The sequence below is a fragment of the Zeus faber genome (assembly GCF_960531495.2).
Source record: "Zeus faber genome assembly, chromosome: 7".
In the NCBI taxonomy this organism is placed as follows: Eukaryota; Metazoa; Chordata; class Actinopteri; order Zeiformes; family Zeidae; genus Zeus; species Zeus faber.
In genome coordinates, this window is record NC_137203.1 from 13,065,433 (window position 1) to 13,085,954 (window position 20,522).

Consider the following 20,522-nt stretch of genomic DNA (forward strand, 5'->3'; position numbering starts at 1 on the left):
TCATCACGGGGGGCCCCTACTATTTACTTCTGGAGAAGTAAATGTCATCAGGGCCCGGGGGTGCTGCATTTCCCTGCCTGTGTGCGTGTCAGACGCCGAAAAAACGTGAGACTAACCACGGAGGAGAGTAATCGCACACAACACCAAAAAAGATCCGAAATTGGGAGGGTGGGATTGAAATGATCAAGTACGATGTTTGGGTGAACGCTATGAGATGGGAGTGAGTGCTGTATGTGTTTCCAGCTGCCCCCTCTCTCTCTCCCTCTCTCTCTCTCCTCTGTGAGTAAAATGCTGGCCTTTGAACTGTTCTGAAAGTGATCCATGCCTTATGGACGGAGCAGATGTTGCTTAACCTGATTTGGTTTCAATTCTTACCCACAGGAAGTTCACAGAGCCAGCAGGTCCTCTTTTGTTATGTTAGCTATCTTTCTCTGTTCAATCCGAGGCTATATTTAGAGGGGCAAGAGGTCCGTTTTCTTTTAGGTTTTCGAAATTGCTGCATTGCATTATATATTTGAATGTTTTCTTTTTTTTTTTTTTTTTTTTTTGCTGGCGGAAGAGTTGAGCATATGATGGAGGCATGCTGCAACCAATGCAGAAGATGCCCTTTGACTTCCTTCCGTCCCAGCACTAGCCTTTAGGACTATTGACTGCATTTTTAATTGAGAATATAATACCGAGTGAATGATTTGCTGAGCGTGCATATTCCTCTTCATCCTTGTCTTAAAGCTTGACAGAATGCATTCACGCATTGCCAGTGTTGCAAGAAGCACTTCTTTCCTGTTTGTTTAATACACTTCCCATATAAATCACGGGAACAACCCCAGCCTGTTGATTTTGGAAACAATCTTCCAACTTATTTGGTCAAATGCGGCACTGATAACTCTGTTTTAGTTATAATATTCCCTTTTGTTATAATACTGTCTTTGGTTAAACATAGTTTTTGTTTTTTATTGTTGCAAAGAGGGACAACCTATGATAGCCAATTGCCACCAGATAAAGAGCAAAACAAACATATGAGACACTATAATGATGAAAAACAATATAATTATAACAATAATTATAACAAATATAGATGCAGGCAGCAATACATGGGGTCCAGGTAAGTCGTGTTGGATATGAATTACAAATTTTCAGAGTTCCTGTAAAAAAGACACCATCACTTCGTATTGACATAAAAATTGTATAAAAGACATGTTTACTTTAAATTAAGCATCTTATTTTTGTTGGTTATTGTTAACGTTTTAAACATGTTTTTAAGTATGTCGGTTACCAGAACTTCCTTGGCTCATGTGTTCGACCAATCACTGTGCCCTCGCTTCACTGAATGTTCCTCTTTTTTCGTTTAGTTCCCAGCCTGGGGTCGGGGCAAAAAATGTCCCTCAAGAACATTGCAATAATGATCGTTTCTCGATCATGCAGTGCGGACACAAAAGAAAGGGACGGTTCCTCCAAAAGTTATTAGAACTTCGTACAGTGTGAAAAGGCCTTTTGTGACTGATTATAGTTTTCTGGGTTTTGTGAAACGCAGAACAAGTTACAGTTTTCCGAGTTTCCATTAAATGCAGCAACGGCTCAACTTGTCTGTCTACGTGTAGAAAACACTTTGCAGTCCACGGGGCGCAAGTCGCTGAATGCGAATGAGTTCCGAGAGACGAAGCTTGGGCTGATATAACTTCACATGATGATTTCACAAAGCACCCTGTTCCTGAAACAAATCAAGTTTTCACTGGTTTCTGCTCCAAATCGACATCGATATTGATCAAACCTGAACAACAAGATGTCTGAAACATCTCGGTTCCAACGAGGCTTCAGTCTTGTCTGTGTGTACCGCGGTTGCCGTGTTTCAGATACTTTTAGCCCAAAGAAGTAATAGTGCCAAGAAGATTAGTACTATTACAAATCAGAGTAAAAACAATCGGGTTTTATGGCATTGTATCTCATAATTATGACTTACTAAGTCGAGTTATGAGAAAGTAGCCCAATATAAGATACTATTATGAGACAAAAATTGTTTGTATTTTTCATCATTATAGTGTCTCATCTGTTTGATTTTATTCACCTGACAGAAATGGGCTTCTATAGAAAAGAGCTCTCACGTGAAGAGCTTTAACAAAATTTTCCATAGCCTATATATTTTATGCTGAGTAGTGGGGGAAGAAGTGCTCAGACCTTTGAAGTAAAAGTACAAATACCCTGACACAAAATTACTGAACGTGAAGGTAGTACATTGACATTTCCACGTGAGTAAAATAAGCGTTTGCTGTTAAATTGATTCATGGTATGAAAATGTAACAGAGCAGATAATACAGCATTAAGTGCTACACCCTTTACTGCAGATGAGTGCTGATACATATCCTCATTACAATTTACAAATAATTTAGTACAGGTGGTGTCACACACTCATTCAAAAATATATACATTTATAAATATAAATCCATATTTTTCTTCTTGCTTTGGCTTTTGATACACTGATCATCTAAATCCAGATGAGGCTTTATCAAACTAAATTAAGGCGACTTTGTCAGAAATTGGTACAATCCCGGTTGGGGGTTGGAGTGGATGCACACAGTGGATTGTGGAGTGCACACTGTGCATCCACTCCAACCCCCTCTACCCTCCTGAAAAGAAACAGAAAAATCCGAACAGAGGATGCAGGATGCAAGCTGCCATAAAAACCCCAAGAGAAGAAGGAGCGATAAAAAAACACAAAAATATGGTTTACACAACACAAGTATAATACCTTATGTGGATGGGAAAATATACTTACGCTTCAGATTTTTTGTATAAAAAAATATTTAAACAGATTTGTGGATTGGATAGTATTTACTCATAGTTTTCCAATTATAATAATAATTATAATTATATAATTATAATTTTAATTATAACTGCTCCTGGCTGCCCCCCCCCGGGGGAAGGACAAGCCAGGATGGATGAAATGCAGAGACCACATTTCACCGGCCACCACCCAAAAAGAATGTGCATGTGTGTGTGTGTGTGTGTGTGTGTATATATGCATGTGTTGTAGTGTGGTGTGTAGTGTGATGAATAAAGATTCTTCCTCTTCTTAATAATAATAATAATAATAATAATTATTATTATTATTATTATTACTACTGTTATTATTATTATTGTTATTGTTATTATTATATTATCAATATTATTATTGTTATTGATATCATTATAATTGTTATGGTAATTATTATTATCATTATTATTATTATTATTGATATCATTATAATTGTTATGGTAATTATTATTATTATTATTATTATTATTATTATTGTTGTTGTTGTTGTTATCATTATTATTATTATTATTATTATTATTATTATTATTATTGTTGTTGTTGTTGTTATCATTATTATTATTATTATTATTATTATTTGTGAACCGCAACACGGAATTCCTCGCATGGAAAATGGACAAAGAACTACAGCTCCCGTCGGCGTGACGTCACAGCCAATCGGGAGTCGACACTCCGTGATCACTTCCTGGTTCCGGGCGGCGAGAAGGGAGGTGGAACTCACGCCGTAAAACATTCGACTCTCCCCTCGTCAGGTGAGCGTCTTCGTCCGAGCGACCCGCGCACACCGCGTTGTAAGCCGCCCGCGGCGATTTCACGGCGTGGGGGACGGCGCTCCGCGGCCCGTAAACGCGCAATTCCGGGCGCGGACGGGAGCGAGGCCCGTGTGGACCGGCTGAGTCCTTCGCGTCTGTGGAATACAAATGTCGCGTTGAGCGGGGGAGCGGGGCGGCAGCTTCGGCGCGTCCTCCCACGTCCGCTGTACGGGTGGTAGCGGAACGACTCTCCGTTTGAGGAACGGGTTTTCGGGCTAACGGTAGTGGTGGTGGGGTAACCGTCTACACACATCCCGGGGCGCGTGTGTCTCACAATCTTCCTGAAGCAACTTTCTTTCGTTCTTTCTTTCTTTCTCCATTTTGAAATGCAATGGGTGCCGCCAGTCATTGCTTTCGCTGCACATTGCGGTTCTTTATGTCAAGTTGTATTTTTACTATCGTTCTGTTTTCTAAATATTTCCTATTTACTAACGTATTTACTTTTTTGTCGTTTTTGTTATGTGTTTTCTGTTTATGTACGTACCTATTTGTTTGTGAGGGACCATGCACAATATTAAACATGAACATACACAACATAACAAACCCTGCCGGATCTACCGGATCTAGCTTCATCTCAATATTCGTCCCTTGGCATTTTAGGTGTAATTACAAACATGTATGTACCACAGTGTGGCTCAATGCCAGTTATGACATGTCATAGAAAACCTGTGTATTAAGACGCGCGTTTCATAAGGATCTCCATTCTCCTCTTAATAATAAACATAAAAAAAACCCTAATGCTACTTATTTGTAGAGGAGGTTTGTGACTGTGATATACAGTTGGTTTGACTACTACAGACAAAATGTACTTATTCTAAGTCGTTTTGGACAAAAGCGCCCGGTCAGTGATGTGACGCTATATCTAAACAAATATATCTACGGATTCCGGCCTTAAACGTTTGTTTTGTTGTTGTTGATTACATTCCATTTTTTTGGTTCCCCCTCACTCAGGTCTGATTGGAGTTACCATTTTCCTCACCAGCATGATAGACGTGCGTGCGTGGGCGGAGTACGTGGTGGAGTGGGCTGCCAAAGACCCCTATGGCTTCCTGACGACAGTCATACTGGCCCTCACGCCCCTCTTCATTGCCAGCGCGCTGTTGTCGTGGAAACTGGCCAAGATGATCGAGGCACGTGACAGGGAGCAGAAGAAAAAGCAGAAACGTCAAGAGAATATTGCGAAGGCCAAGCGGGTCAAGAAAGACTGATTCTCTGGGGAGTGGCACGGAGGGATGAGGAATAGGAGGGACTGTGATCGCCGTGTCCGCGCCGATCTTCACGCTCAAGCCATACTGCCCTCCCTTGTCCCAGATGTGCGCCAGCACAGGCCCAAGGAGTGTCGTTTGTGGGATAGGAGGAAAATTGGCCCGATTGGCCTCAGGGCTGTGATGGACAGTTATGCGGGGAGGAGGCTCATCCCAATGGGACGCTTGTCAGCAGGAGCACAGTGGTCATCTGTATAATTTAGACCAGTGGCGGCTGGTGGTGATATTGGAGGGGAGGGCGTGCATGTGCATGTGCATACGCAGACAGACAGACACACACAGACACTGACAGCTGTTCATAATGAAAAACGTGACAGCAGTCACGTTTTGAACCACGTCGCGTACAACTTCTCTTCTTGGACGGTCATGTGCCAACTGGAACAATTTCATTATCTTAGGAAAAAAAAGTCCGCTAATTAGACCAGAGGGTTCTTTAAGAGACTCGGCCTTCCATTTTTTTTTAAACTCCAAAACAGCTTAAAAACAGATTAGAAAGTCCACCTGGTTCATATTAATGTCTGCCATTGAATTCACGATACCCCATTTCTGCTGTCACTTTCTTTCCTGTAGTTTGGGCTCGTGGGTGCCACCGTGTCTAGCCAAGTAGTCCTGGGTGGAATAAGCTCCCGAGGCTTTTCCCTGAAGCAGCCAGAGTGGCACGAATACGTCACAGAACGCAATAGCGCGCTCCTGTCATTGAATGCCAGCGTGGGCCCTAGTGCCCATCCATTGCCGCCACTGATCTAGACTATATGGAGATCCACTTTGTTTTAAAGCTGTTGCAGCACCTTGCATTCCATTTTTAGCATCTGTTTTGCTGATTTGATTATGTAACGAGTATACTAGAAAAAAATTTCTTCCAAAATAAATTGCAGACTTTCCAAGTTATTTTTAATCGATTTGCTCACGGTTGATAATTTCCTATGTGCATTTTAATACAGAATTGGATTAGTTATCTCAAGTGTCTTTATTCACTGTCAATTCTTATTGTATATTTTGTCTCCTTAATGTTCTAATGAACAGTTTTATAATGTAGTCTGCTGGACTAGAGAAGGAAAAACATTCTACAAATTCAAGTCCTCATTCCAAGATACTTCAAGCATAGGCCCCCTCCACCTACACAAAGGAGTAAGGGGAGGAGGAGGCTAGGTGAACAGAAAATTTCCTTACTACTCCGATTCATCAAATGTTTTTTCTTATTAAGTTCAAATTACTTTCAATAGCTGCAGCACTTTTTCACGTGGAAAACAATTTTCACAACTATACATTTTTCATCGCTCCAAACCGGTTTAAATTTCAGTCTTCGGCAAACTTAACAATGCACAAAATTAATATAGGCTTTGCCAAAGCGACGTAACAAAAATAATTTATTTTATTGCAGTTCTAGTCAATTATTCGGGTTCTTATGACAAGTAATCTATTGGTGCACAGTTTAAATTTACATTCAAGCCTGAGCTCGATAGCTGAGCTCGAAGATAATTTAGGTTATCATGATGCAGTGGTCTGTTTTGAGATAAATTTAAATTAAGCAAATTCTCATGCATAAAACAAGTAATATCCATTTAATACTTGATGAACTTCTCTGCTCTGAATCTTCTGAATTGTAAAGTCTCCCCTTCCCCAGTTCAAACCTATGTAACAAGTCCCTTCAGTGGTTGTAACAACTCAAGTATTCGACTATATTTGCCTCATCGGGAAAACGTGCTTTGGTCTATTTCTTGGCGTCGGGCATCCAGGAGCCGGGTTCAAACGTGTTTGCTGTGCTGGTGGGCTCCTGGCTGATCTCCTGCTTGCCGAAACTGGTGGCGGCCGCGTGGCCCTTGACCGCGGTCTGGGCCGAAGTGGCCACCAGTCCTTCCTCGTACTCCCTCGCTTGCAGCGCTTTGTCTCTCTCGTCCACCTCGCGGGCTTTCTGTTTAATCTGCCGCCTGTAGCCCTCGTTCTTCAGCAGTTCCTAGAAAACGAGTCGGGATGTATTCATACACACACATCACACAGGGTGTTGGATTAAACAACAACAGTTCACATCAACTATCGACAGTAGTAGACTTTTCAGACTACACGACACGTCCCAGGCGAGAGTCATCGCACAACGTGATCCCACACCGGGTGAGCGGCGGGAGCCTCGTGAGACGGCGGCCGTCCCGAAAAAAACATGAGGCTCGACGAGACTTGGGTATCTCTTACTACTATTATTTTCTTTACTTGATGGATAAAGCAGAATTTGGAGGTGGAGTGGGAAGGGAGACAGACTGCATTGATTCATTCTGCAGGGAGCTGAATGTAAATTCTAAGTCCTAAAGAGTGAAGTGCAACAAAAAAAACCCCGATATTTTCTTCTAATATACATTACATACATTCCGTATACAGTTCTATATAACTCCTACTCCCCTGATGTCCTCCTGGCTTTTACCGATCCCTGATCGCCCGATCTTTTTCATGTGATCTTGCAGCGATATTTTCAAACGTAACAATATCGGCCGACCCCTTCAGACAATGGGGCCCGAGGCGTGAGGGCTTTTTGTCACCGATCTCAAAAAATGCGTCTGCGAAAGCCCGATCGGGGCAAAAGTCGTGCAGTCTGAAAAAACAACAAAAAAAAACAACAAAAAACCTGTTGCAGATTTGAACTTGGACTTGCGTAATCCATCCATTTGAGACGACTTCATGGATTACCACTTTGACTGCTTATTGTAATGTATAAACTTTGGGGAATTATTGTTTATAAACTGGACCGGGCAAATGATTCAAGAAAAGAAAAAGGATTAAAAAAAAAAAAAAATCGAGTTCTTGACGTAGTATATACATGGGGGAAAAAAAACCCCAAAAACATGAAAGGAGGCGGTTGTAAAGTACGACACCCATTCTAACCTGCGGAAAACAATACCGAGCTCGACTTCATTGACGAGATGAAAAGCTCCAGCTAGTGTCCAGCGACGTTAGCCTCTCCGCGGCAGTGCCGAGCCAAATAGGGGGGAAAGGAGGACTGGGCATAATGCTGTTGTGTGTTGGCAGAACTAAAGGACTGGAAAAGAGAGGGGAGAACCGTGGCCAAAAAGCCCCGCTTTGGGGATGGAGACAAACATACTGAGCTGCTTTTCCAGCCTGTTAATGACAGGATTTAATCCAATCAATTTATGTCGGCTTGGACCGGGAAGAGAGGGAGCGTGACAAGGGGGTAGGGTAATGTGCTGGGAGTGCAATCTTGGCCACATGAACACTGTCCAGCTGTCGATGGCTGCTATTGGGCAGACACGAGGCAGAAAATTGGAATAGAATGTTCTGGCAACGCCGAGGAGAGATGGCATTGGCTGCCGGCATTAGGAAAGGACGGAGGGAGTGAGACAGGCAGAGCTGCCTAGGTATTTTGCCTTCCGAGGGATTTCCCATGGCCCCGCGTTTCGCCGGGCAAATAAATCAGAACCGTCCTCGCATTTTAAAAAGAGAAATAAACTCGGCGAGAGGGGGAAAAGCCTCGCTCTGTCGCCCTTTCTTATTCTGCAGCGCCAGAAATAAAGCAGGGGGGGGGGGGGGGGGGGGGGATAAATAAATAAATAAATAAAAGGCCGAGAAGGGGGCTTACGTTGGCAAAAAATCATGTCAACTAGGACGTTGTGTCGGCGAGCACCAGATTCTCGCGCTCCCAGGTCTCACCATCGACGCGGTTTATTTAGACACCTGTCCTACCCCCCGCCCCGCAAGTTCCTGGGCTTGACTGGAAACTGTGAGAAATAAACAAACAAACAACTAAGTAATAAAATAAAATAAATAAATAAAATCGAATCAAAGCCTTTCTTTTCCATCTTTGCGTCTCTCCTCCCGTGCTACCAGTCCCCCCTCCCCACCCCCGGAGCCCGAGCATCACCGCAGCAGGGCGGCGGCGGGAAAACGCACCTCGATGGAGGGGGGCTCCTTACGCCTGCCTCGAATCCAAGCTGGGGAGAGAGAGAGAGAGAGAGAGAAAGAGGTAAGAACGCCCACACAAACAGACGGCGTGCAGACAAAAAACCTGCAGCCGTGTTTTTAAAGAGGCAGAGACGGGCGCGGCCTTTGAGTTTCAGGGGTTTGGGCGTTACTACAGAGTCACCAGATGAGCTGGGAGGGGGTTGGGGACTAGATGAGGGACTTTGAGTTTTGTTTTGTCTCATTTTGCTCCGTGAAACGACTGGGGGAAAGAAGGAACAACTAAAAAACACCGACGTCTCAGAAGAGGGAGCGCAACTACTCTGATCTTTGAATTTAAAATCTCTCTCTCCCTCTCTCTCCCTCCCTCCCTCTCTCCCTCTCTCTCTCTCTTAAAGGGAGCCAGAAAAAGCACAATTTTCTAACTCTTCCTCCCAGCTAGCGCAGGGGATTCTGGGGCTCCTTTTCATCCCTCTCTTATTTGCATCCTGATGAAAATGCATGAGGGATGGGGCGAAGCTGGATGAGGGGTTTAAGGTGGATAAAACCCGGTCGGAGACAGAGGGAACAGTTTTTCTCCAGTTGTAAGAAATTTGCAACAGTATTTTATGGTACGGTTGTCTGACACAGGCAGAAGGCTTCTTTGATTAAACTCATGAATATCTTACTACATCACCCTGCCCCCCACCCCCCCCTCTCCGGGTATGTCAAACGAGTGGATTAGCTCGGGTCTGTATAGATGCAGCCACGACTTCGCTTGCGCGTGGTTATTTTGTTTTTCTGCAGCGCCGCGGTATGCGTCGGCCGCTGTCGAGCACGGGACGTACCGTCCCACTCTGACGGAATGCTGCCTTCCTTGTACTGGTATTCCTCGGGGTTGGCGGCCACCACGAGCCGCTTGGACCGGACGGTCCGACCTGGGAGACGGAACAGACGGCGGAGGAGAAGGGAACTGATGAGTCTCAACCACCAAGTGTAGCCAACACAAAGGAATAAAAAATACATACACAAAGGAGCGTACAGTGCTCTGTTTCCCCTTTCCTTCTTATCTTTCTGTCATGCACTCTCTGACACACACACACACGCACGCACGCACACACACACACACACACACACACGCGACAGCGCTGTGACAGGCCATGGATGATTACCTCGTGGCCCTCGGGCCCTTCTCCTCAGATCTCTCTGAGTGACTCCAAATCTGGGCTAAGCCTTTATGCAAATCAGCCCCTGCGCCGACCCACCAACCACAGCCCCCCTCACTGACAAGCCTCCTCCAATCGCAGCGCTCGGGCTAACAATGCCCTCCAAAATCAACGTCAAGCCAGGCGGGAGACAAAAGAGGTCAGATATCATAGGGAACAGGAGAGGGATGAGCGGTGTGGAATATTAAGTGCTCCCTCCCCTATCTGTATACAGCACGACGTCGTACGCTAGCAGCAAGGCCACCGCCAATTATTTTGGCCGAATCTGCTGATTAGACAAGTTTGCCTGGCACACAAAGACTTGGAGACGGCGGCTGAGGTGGGTGTGAGGGGGCGGGCGGGACCTGAAGAGAGGGACGGAGGAAGGCAGAAGAAGAACGAGGAGGATTGGCGGTGCTTTTGTCTCGGCCGTTACAGAACCTCCTCCGGCTTTGTTATTATTATTATTTTTTTTTTAATCGAACGAAAACTGCTCGGCGCCCGCGGTTCCCCCGCTCGCAGGTAGACATCCCCCCCCATCCCCGCCGGTCGCAGGCGAGGCGGGGGAAAGGGAAAGGAAAGGGAAGGCGGAGGGACGGGGAGGGCGAGAGTGATGATGCGTGGCGGAAAAAAAAAAAAAAGGGCGGCTCCGAGAGGAGGAATGGATGGGCCACGAAGAAACAACACGCTCCAAAACACAGACAATCTGTCAGGATTCCATCACCGTCTCTCCGCAGCTGACTGGACGTGGACAAATAGAGGCGAGCACCTCCACGCACGCCGCCAGACTGATGGCCTTAATGTTTCCGTCAGCCCATAACAGATAGCTGTGGCGTAGGGGACGGAAGAATGATGGTGGTCCGACACAACGGCAAAAGAGTGTGGTACGGCGGGGGGCTTGGCGTGGCTGTGCTGCTGGCTTTTGCCGCCGTTGCATATATTACCTGTGCACGTACCTGTGCATAAAACCAAGCGGTATTATGATCGCTTCGACCGGCTTCGTTCATCCTCTCTCTACATTAACAACAACCCCTCCCCCCGCGTTCCTTTCTTTATTGGCCCTAAAAGGAGGAAAGCCCTGATGCATACTTTACAACCTATATTGTAATCAGGTCAGCTAATTAGGCTAGCGTACCGCTTCTGCGGTTCCCACTAGGTTGTTACTATAGTGCCTCACACGCTCAGGTTCTATGGCCGCGGTCCCGTGACGATCCGGGTCTGACAAAAAAAACAAAAAAAGCTGCGTTTTTCCCCCCGGTTCAGCCGCATCATCAAAGCCGGCCCCCGCCGCAATGTTGCGAATCGCGTCCTATGAACGCTCCATTTGTTTACACGTACGCCATTAAAAAAAAAAAAAGTCGTCCGAGAGTCTTTTTTCTTTTTTTTTTCTTCCCCCCCAGAGAGAAACGGGAGGCAGCAAAACAAACCACCAACAAAAGAATGCATCCCCTCGCCGAGGCGACGCCGACAAATACATTTAACAGGTATGCTAATTATAAACAGATCATATCCATATTTGCGTTGGGCGTGGGCAGCGGCGGAGTGCGGCAGCGATACCATGCAGTCCCCACAAGCGATGTACCTAACTACACCTAATGCCTGACTAATCAGCATAAAGTGAGGCCCCCCCACCCCCCACTTACACTCCATCTTTCATTCTCATTCTCTCCACCCGGCAACCCCCCCCCCCCACCCCTCACCCCCCGCTTTCCGTCTCTCTCCAACACGGGTCTTTCCTCTTGTCTCATTGCTTTTGCAGCATGACTAAACCCCTTCCACCGTGTTTATTATCCCTGGAATTTGAATAACAAATATGTACATATATTTATGAAACAAGCCTGATCCTCCCACCACATATACACTGGGAGGGGGTCTTGTCAGTCTGATTGGGGTGAAGTGCGCTCTGGCTGTAAACTCCCATCCGAGACGAGTGGTGAAGAATGCACAGGCCGAGGCGACTTCAAAAGGGAACACGCGTCCCCCCCCCCCCCCCAAATACCGAATCATGTGATAATAATAAGTTAACCTACATCAGCTGATATAGGTATTTAATAGGCATATTGGTGGAAAATTTGGACTTTAAAATCTGTTTTTCTTGCCTCTGCATTCTAAGAGTAAATCTTAACTCCAAATTTGGTTGTTTTTTTTGGTTTCCGGGGGTCTTCCACAGTGACATTGGGTAAAGTCTCCTCTTCTATTTCACAGTTCAGAGCTGAGTGCTCTTAAACCCTCACTAGACCTCCTTCTCCCCCACCTTCTGTTACTTCTCGCAGACCTGAGAGACAGGGGAGGTGGGATTACCGTGTGTATGTGTGTGTGTGTGTGCGTGCGCGCATCTTTGATAGAGAAAGAGAGGGAGGTGTGTGACCGTGAGGTAGGTGTGTGTTGGTGTGGGTGTGTGTGTGTTTGAGGGGGGTTCGTAAGAAGCTCTCTATCTTAGGAGGCCCCCTTGTGACAGGTCCGCCTTCTCATCACTCACTGGGGGGAAAACTAGTTACCAGTAAACACACACACACACACACACACACACACACACACACACACACACACACACACACACACACACACACACACACACACACACACACACACACACACACACACACACACACACACACACACACTGGCTGGAGAGCAGGCAGATTAACCTGAGGGACAGCAGCTAGGACGCTGCCTCTCACCGTGAAGGACAAACTCAGTGCGGCATAGGAGCGGGGGGAGGGGCCAGCGGCGAGAGGAATGAAATCCCACCTCATGAATATTTATTAACTATCTCACCTGTCTGAGCGCGACTCATCTGTGAGCCTAGCAATGAAAGGGGGGGGGGGGGGGTAGGAGAGGATGAAGGGAGGGGAAAGGGGGAGGAGGGATGGATGAGGGGTTGCCGTGGCAGCGGGCTCGGGAGCCAATCAAACAGCGGTTAAGCCTATTTCTCTCGTTCGCTACAGTGAGACGCGATGCGCTCCGAGGGGTGCCCCTTGAACCCGGAACACACCCCTTTAAACTCCATCACCCGCTTCAACGCACGCACGCACGCACGCATACATACTATATATCTCACACACATGCATACAGGACCAGCCCCATAAACACAATTATATGTACACACACACACACACACACACACACACACACACACACACACACCCACACACACGCACACACACACACACTTTAAGTCCTAGGTGAGTGCTGCTGGGGCAACCTGAGAGGTTTTTCACCTCCACAATGTCATTCAGTGCCTTTCCTCTTGTCTCCGTGTGCGCCTGTTTTCCTGCACAACGCCTTTGATTACGGAGGCAGGCGTCAGGGGAGCACACTGCTGCCGCCATCGCCCGGAAATAAAGAGCCCTGAAACACCCCCCCCCCCCGCCAAAAAAAAGAGACAAAAAAAAAACAACCCAGCTAAAGACGCTCTTCCTGACGACAAGCTTCAACTTTGACGAGGAGGCCCGCCCGCCCACCCTCCCCGCACTTCGCCGACAACAGGGCAACGACGCAGGAAGAAGCCTTCCCCTCGTCTCAGGATGAAAACGGATCGAAATGCAGACAAAAGATCAAATGTTCAGCCGCTCTGGAGTCGGCTCCAGCCCCGCTCGCAAGATGGTCGTAAACAAAACTGACTGACTGTGCAAGGCTGAGCAGAGCTTTAAGCAAAGTATTCAACTGGAACAACGGAGGAAAAAAAACAACCCAAAAAACCTCGCTGCAGCAGCTGAATATTAGTTGGCTGCACCAGCCGGCTGAGGGACTCGTCTTCATATCGAGCGCAGTGGTGGGGAGTGGAGCAAACCCATATGTGCATGGTAATGGCCAGCCTTATGAAGACGGAGTGGTACGCCATGCAACAGTGATACGGGCGCACCAGGTAGCGAGGCTGACACCCTCTCACTCTCCTCCTTCAATCTCCTCCCCTGGAAAAAGAAATGGGGGGGGGGGGGGTACTGTAACCATGGTTACCCATTAGCCCCTAAGCCTAGTGAGGCAGGATAAGGTTTACAGGGAAAAGGCCAGTCGTTGTTTTGAATCAGTTCTGGTGAGAGGAGGAGCTTATTCATAAAGTAGGCCTGCTGGTATTCGTTGTTTTGTTTTTTTTTGTTTTGTTTTTATATATTCAGCGCTCATTCTGTTTGTCCTCGTTGCCGCCGATCCCACCGAAGCACGAGCGACTGAGCAGAACAGAAGAGAATAATTCATATCGGAGAGAGGGAGAGAGACAACACTGGAAAGAATGATCGTGATTTCCCCCGTGTGTCACTTTTAACCAAACGCAGGCGCCATTGCTGGTGGAAGGGACACTTAAGCCCGAGACCACCCGTTGCCTCCGTATTTGCTTCCCGGTACCGCGGCCCACTGGGAGAGGAGGACAACAGCAAAGCCAGGAAGTCAATGGGTTTCTTTGTGAGGCGATGTGGAAGTCTGGAACCTCCGTTCCCCTCCTCCTTCCGAGGACCCCGCGTGTGATGTCCATACACCGAGCTGTCCACCCCTTTCTATTCACCTCCATCACTCTTGTCCAACCCTCCCCACTTCTCTCTCTCTCTCTCCCTCTCCCATCCACTCCTTCTCACCCTTCTGTCAGAAACCCTCCTTTCACTTTTACTCTCTTTATTCTCTTCCCCCCCACTCTATAATTTCAAACCCCACATGTCAGCATCCCCCTTTTTCTTTGTCGCTCCATCACCTCCGCCTTTTATCCATCCTGCGAGTCTCTCCCCGTCTTATCTTTCCTCCCTTACTTCTGCCCTTAATTCTCCCCGCCTGTCTGCTTTATTAAAATGCGCTGAATTGAACACGGGGTGGCGGCGGCGGCGGTCTCCGGGAGACGTTACGCTCGCCCGGGGTTCTCATCGCGAGTCCGTCCAGGTCCGTTTTCTGACAGGCGGGAGGTATGGTAAAACCACCAGGCGGGTCGGCGGCGGACACACCGGGAATCACATTTAGGGCCGACTGTGAAAACTGCCTCGTAATTAGTTGTGGTTTTTATTTTTCGCAGTTGCAGTCAAAGTTGTATCCATCCAAATTCCCGAGCTGTTATTTTTTCGAGAGGCATGTTGAATTCTTAAAAAGTGTAGAAAGTACGAAAATAACAGCTTCAGACAACTCTTACGGAGCTGTGAAATGTCAAGTAGGCCTCGGCATATTTCTTAATAGTCAACTAGTCGGTGAGTGGCAGGTATTGATGAGGCAGTGTAAAGGTTAAAAGAAAAAAGAAAAAAAAACAAAAAACTATTATTATAGATTTCAATCTTTTCAAGTGAAACTTTTGACGTAAAACCAACAGTTACCACTTATCCTTACATTCCTCCTGTCTGGGCCTCTGGTGCACAGGTAGACGCTCCGCTCATTTCTCTTGCTCCTCTAGAATAAATACACCAGCCTTTATCCAAATCACATGTTTGCCACCGAGCGATTTTTAAATGCCTTTTTAATGAAGCGGTTACGTTTTGCGACATACACAGCCATCCATTTTGGCACCGGGACACACACAGAGATGAGCCAGACCCACTTGGTGTTCCTATAATGATTAAACAACCTTCATTTAAACCCCATGCATGGCAAAGCCGCCGATCAATTAACATGATTTACTGTAGCCTCTCCGGCCATCGCGCCTCCGTGATAAACACAGACGCCGTGTCCTACAGTAGGGTAGACTTTGCTTCATCGCACCCCGGGGACGACTTGTGGCAGAATAAACAGCCATTTGGACCCGAGTTTCTCTCCGCCGTGACTCCTTCCATGTAAATTTGTGGCTTGAATCAATGCTCTGATGACACGCAGCCATCTGTCGTTGTGTTAAGTGTGCTAAGGCATGAAGTGGATAAAAAGACGACACGGAAAAGCACATCGTATATATCGTCACCCCCCGTTCAGAATACACACACACACACACACACGCACGCACGCGGGCGCATACACGCACGTCCCTAGAGTGACCAATCCTGAAAAGGCAAGACACCTTTTTAGTCCCCCCCCCCCCCCCCCCCGCTGCACTTTGAGAACAGAGTTTGGAAATCAAATAAATAATAGAGGAGAAGGGGGTAGTTATAGGAAGACAAGCCAACCGCTTCTTTCCCGCAGCAGCTTGGTGCACCTCTGAAGAACCTCTGAATCCCTTCAATTCTCCACACAGCGGAGGGGGGGACCAATAGATTAAAACTGCATGGCATACAGCGCCCTAAATGAATGGCTCTAAAAATACATCCTTTTCACCGCAACATGAAAGGAAACTGCCTTTCCCCTGTCCAGTATTGAACAACCATTGATTCCAAGACAAAGGCTACACCTCCTCAAAGAGGTAAGGGGAAGAAAAAAAAAACAGCAATCATACAGGCAATTATTTTCAAATGCGCCTGCAGCGGCCGATAATGTCAGCGCGCCTCTTCTCCAAAATAAAAGGGAGGGGAGGCAGCCGTCAAAGCTGTAGGCCCGCCGCTGAAGACGAACGAGCCCGTCCGCAGAATGCCTCGCTTTCATCTGGGCAGCATGACATGGCACCCCATGCAGTGTAAGACTGTGCCGGGGCCTCAGGGACAGCGCACAGAAAACCGAGAAGAATATAGATTCTCTATTCAGCTCGGCGGGCCTGACACCAAGGCAAAAGCCATCTAAAGACCAGCGGCTGGCGTGCCAGTGGCTTCGTCTTGTAGCCCGGCTATGAACAACAAGCTTATGCACTCTATAGCGCATTTTCCACCCCACCCTCTACGGGACAATGCTGCTCAGTGAGCCTCTATAGCGGGATCCTTTTGAAAAGGCCTCGGCAGCGTTTTCCCCCCTCGCTGGATTGTAATTCAGACCGAGGCCTGGATTCATTTTGATGTGCAGAGGCAAAGAAAAGCAGCGGCGGCAGCGGCAGCAGCATCCAAGGAAAAAGGGATGGGGTGCCTCGCTGCTCGGCCTCGCCGTCCACGCCGCCGAACCACTGTGATGTACCCGCTGGAAATCTTCTCTAGGCCCGGCTTCAAAAGAGGGAGATGGAAGGGGCAGCGATGAAGGGGGCGGAGTGAGTGAAAGGAAGGACTCACTGGAGCGAGAGACAAATAAAAAAAGGTCAGCCAAAGGAGAAACTCGGGGCGGGCGCAGAGCGCAACCTTAAAAAAATGAAAAAAGGCCCAAAATCGAAACAGGGAGCTGCAGCCCAGTGCGACAAGTTGTTTCTCCTTTTCTTCTTTTGTCTCCACAACAAAATCCGTCCGCAAACGAAGTGGCCCACCACGTCGAGACTTACTCACGCCCCAGTTTTCCCACGTTAACAGATTGAGAGAGGTAGAAAATGGGAACAGGGACAGACAAATGAATAGGAGTGAGTAGGTAGGTTCTCTCTCTCTCTCCCTCTCTCTCCCTCTCTCTCCCTCCCTCTCCCTCTCTCTCTCTCTCTCTCTCTCTCTCTGCCCTGCAGTCCCCGCCTCAGGCCCTAAGCCCACGCTTGGCCTATCAGTTTAAGATCAAAAAGAGCTTGTTTTAGCAAAGACATATGAACTGAATAATGCATCTTTTTTATTTCCACAAGGTTGAACAAAGTAAGTTGGGGGTGGTGGACAAGGTGAGTGGGAGTATGAAAGTGTCATACAGTGTATTTGTCAATCACATATGTGTGCTGGTGCGTTTGTTGTAATGGTTTTGACCACGTTATGAAATATTGCTTTACAGCCCGATTCGACCCTCCATATGGTCTTTCATTATGATTGGACACAGTAGCCTTTAGCGAGCAAGAAATGCTCCTCAGTGATGTCTCATTTGAATAGCCTGACAGCCAGGGGCCGAGGAGCAGCCGTGAGATCAATTATGAATACGAGGTTGGCGCAAGTTTCCCTTTAAACTTGCCGGGAAAAGGTTAAGAGCAAAAGACAATTTTTAAGACAGAAAAAGGTCACTCCCAGAAACAAAAAAAAAAACAAAGAAACAAAAAAAAAGGTTTCATTATGTTTTTAAGGATGAAATATCACAAATGCAATGTGTGTATCATTGATTAAGGGCCCAATTCCCATCCCATGAAGAGCTAAATACCTTTTTGGTCGTTTCTGCACGTGATCTACAGTAGGAAGGTTGTAGATCTGCTGATTAAGGTCTAACTTCTTGCCGTGTAAATAAAGGAAACACCTATTGGAATCTAAAGACGAGATGAACTTGTTTAAGTTCGTAAATCAGCAGTCTCGGCTTTGTTGGAGGCGTTGCCCTTTGACCCACCGCCCCTCGCTAACAGTTTACTGTTTAAAATGTTTTCCCTAACAATGAGAATATTGACACAATGGATGACTAATCAACCAGAAAAAATGCCCCGGCCTTTGGCCGAGCTTCGAAAACGTGGCAGAACAATATTATGCAGGGGTTTTTTTTATCACCAAAAATCATTACCTTTCCACCCATAATGATGACGTTCGTTTGGAGTATGACAGATGGGCGTCGGAATTTTGCACCAGAATTCACTGTCAAAGCGCTGTAATACTTGAAGCCCTGCGCGCAGCCTTGAAACCCCACCCCCCCAATGTCACTGACCCTCTCCTCAGAACACCACTGAGCAAAACAAGGGAAGCGCTGTGTTCCCCCGCTTCACAACCGCCTCCACTTGTGGACACTGAGTATGACCGTCCAGCCGCCATTAAGCTTGGTCTGCCTCACACCTCAACGTTTTTTTTTGTTTTTTTATTTCCCTAGACCTAATACTCTTAGGAATGTCGGGGTCAAAAGACGGTGTCGTAATGGAGATGGGAAAACAAGTATCACGGTGTGTGTGTGTGTGCGCGCGTTTATGTGTGTGTGTGTGTGTGTGTGTGTGTTGACGAGGCCAGGGATTGTGTCCTTGGCCTTAGAAGAGTGTCAGTGTAGAGCGGTGTGAAGGACACGCTGGCCTCCCACCATGGATTAGCCTGATGACACAGTTACACCGCTTGGCTGAGACACTGCGTTCTGTATCGCTGCCATGGCTCAGTGGAGGGATACGGCCTCCTTCCGTATTCCTCACGGCGAAAGCCTCGTCCTCCACGTTCTCTTTCCTCCTGCGACTGCGAAGGTCTCGGAGCGACCCCCGTGACTGCATAGTAACTGTATAGTTATATGGATCTCAGCCTCCCACTTTCTTATCTTTATTGCAGTGAATCGCAACAACTTCCGTCGCCGGCATCTATGCTTATTGAGCGGGGCACGCCATCTACTGGAAGTCTTCTGATACTGCAAGTGAAATGTGGACGGCTCAATGAAAAGGGGGCTGTGTAATTTCACAACACAATAATAAATCTGAATCGATTATTATTATTATTTTTTTTTAATCAGAGGTGGGAAATTTCAGGTTCAGTGTAAGTCCCACTGTGATTTTGCTCCATCAGTGCATTGATCCAGCTGATCATTAGATGTATAGAAGGAATTCTGTCACAATTCACACACACACACACACACACACACACACACACATATATATATATATATATATACATATATAAATATACACACACACACACACACACTTTGTATTTCTAGAGCTTATAGAGCTTATTGTGTGTAATCACCGGGTGTCATGACATTTCACTGCATGTATGTATGACCGTATGTATATGTGACAAATAATCTCTTGAATTTGATATATATATATGTGTGTGTGTGTACGTACACACACCTTTTTATATACATATTTTTTTATATACATACACACATATACATACATATATATACACACACACACACACACACACGGAAAAAGATGAATAAAAACTACAATAATGATGCTACATGTATTTGTGAAAGGGTTTACCACCAATAAATACTTTATTTATTTGCGGATGTAGAAATATAGTTATGTTTCAGTCTTTTTTTTTAAATTTTATTTTCAATCTTAATACGGATTTGTTGGTTGGAGATTCTTATTCGTCTTGATTCCATTTGGCACTTTTATTAATGAATTCCTCTCACATACAGTGGATGTGGTGGTTATTATATCTGCTTCTGGTTTTTAAGGCGAGATTAATTTGACTTCAGAATAATGAATTACCAAACAGAAGGTTGTTTCTTTTATATAACCCGTGTGTATTATTGCATAGCAATAACTCCGCCGTATTATCCTAATAAGAGCCGGACCAAGTGTGTGAGGGTCAAAGTCTCTAGAAAAGGGGTCAGAATGAACCTACCCGTCCACGTCTTCTGCTCGGGGATAAAGTAATAATTATTGCCGAAAGTATCTGTGCCGACATGCTGACGCGTTATCCCGAACGTCCGCCGCAGGAGACCCGCAATCCGGCTCATTTTGCAGAACGCCACGGCGACGACGACGACGACCTACGCGTAGACCGACGGGCGAGCCGTCGCGCAGCTAGCCGCCATCTCGCTAGCCTTCGCTACGCGGGTGACGTGGCTGGCTACACTGGCCCCTGATTGGTCCGCGGGGTCGGACCTGGCCAACGGCGACCGCCGCTGTGGCCACGAAAGGTTCGACCCTTTCTCCTGGGATTCGGTTCCCGACGACCGCTTTGCTGTGGATCGAGACCCGGGGAGCCCGGCCCGGGCACGCTGCGACGGGTGCGGAATAAACCCCCCCCAAAAAAATCCAAAACAAACG

At 46.7% G+C, this 20,522-nt stretch overlaps 2 protein-coding genes across 2 annotated transcripts; one reads left to right on the plus strand and one right to left on the minus strand.

The window, feature by feature from the left end:
- Positions 1 to 3,496: 3,496 nt before the first annotated feature.
- Positions 3,497 to 5,615, plus strand: smim15 (small integral membrane protein 15). The gene is made up of 2 exons (XM_080004083.1): positions 3,497 to 3,561; positions 4,573 to 5,615. Exon 2 carries the CDS (start codon positions 4,605 to 4,607, stop codon positions 4,827 to 4,829), a length of 225 nt encoding a protein of 74 aa, XP_079860209.1. The 5' UTR covers positions 3,497 to 3,561; positions 4,573 to 4,604; the 3' UTR covers positions 4,830 to 5,615.
- Positions 5,616 to 6,236: 621 nt separating this feature from the next.
- On the minus strand, positions 6,237 to 20,312 carry ndufaf2 (NADH:ubiquinone oxidoreductase complex assembly factor 2). The gene is made up of 4 exons (XM_080004082.1): positions 20,095 to 20,312; positions 9,617 to 9,706; positions 8,781 to 8,821; positions 6,237 to 6,840 (listed from the first exon to the last, which is right to left on the minus strand). The coding sequence occupies exons 1-4, from the start codon at positions 20,207 to 20,209 to the stop codon at positions 6,598 to 6,600; spliced, it is 489 nt and encodes a 162-aa protein (XP_079860208.1). The 5' UTR covers positions 20,210 to 20,312; the 3' UTR covers positions 6,237 to 6,597.
- Between the last annotated feature and the right edge of the window lie 210 nt (positions 20,313 to 20,522).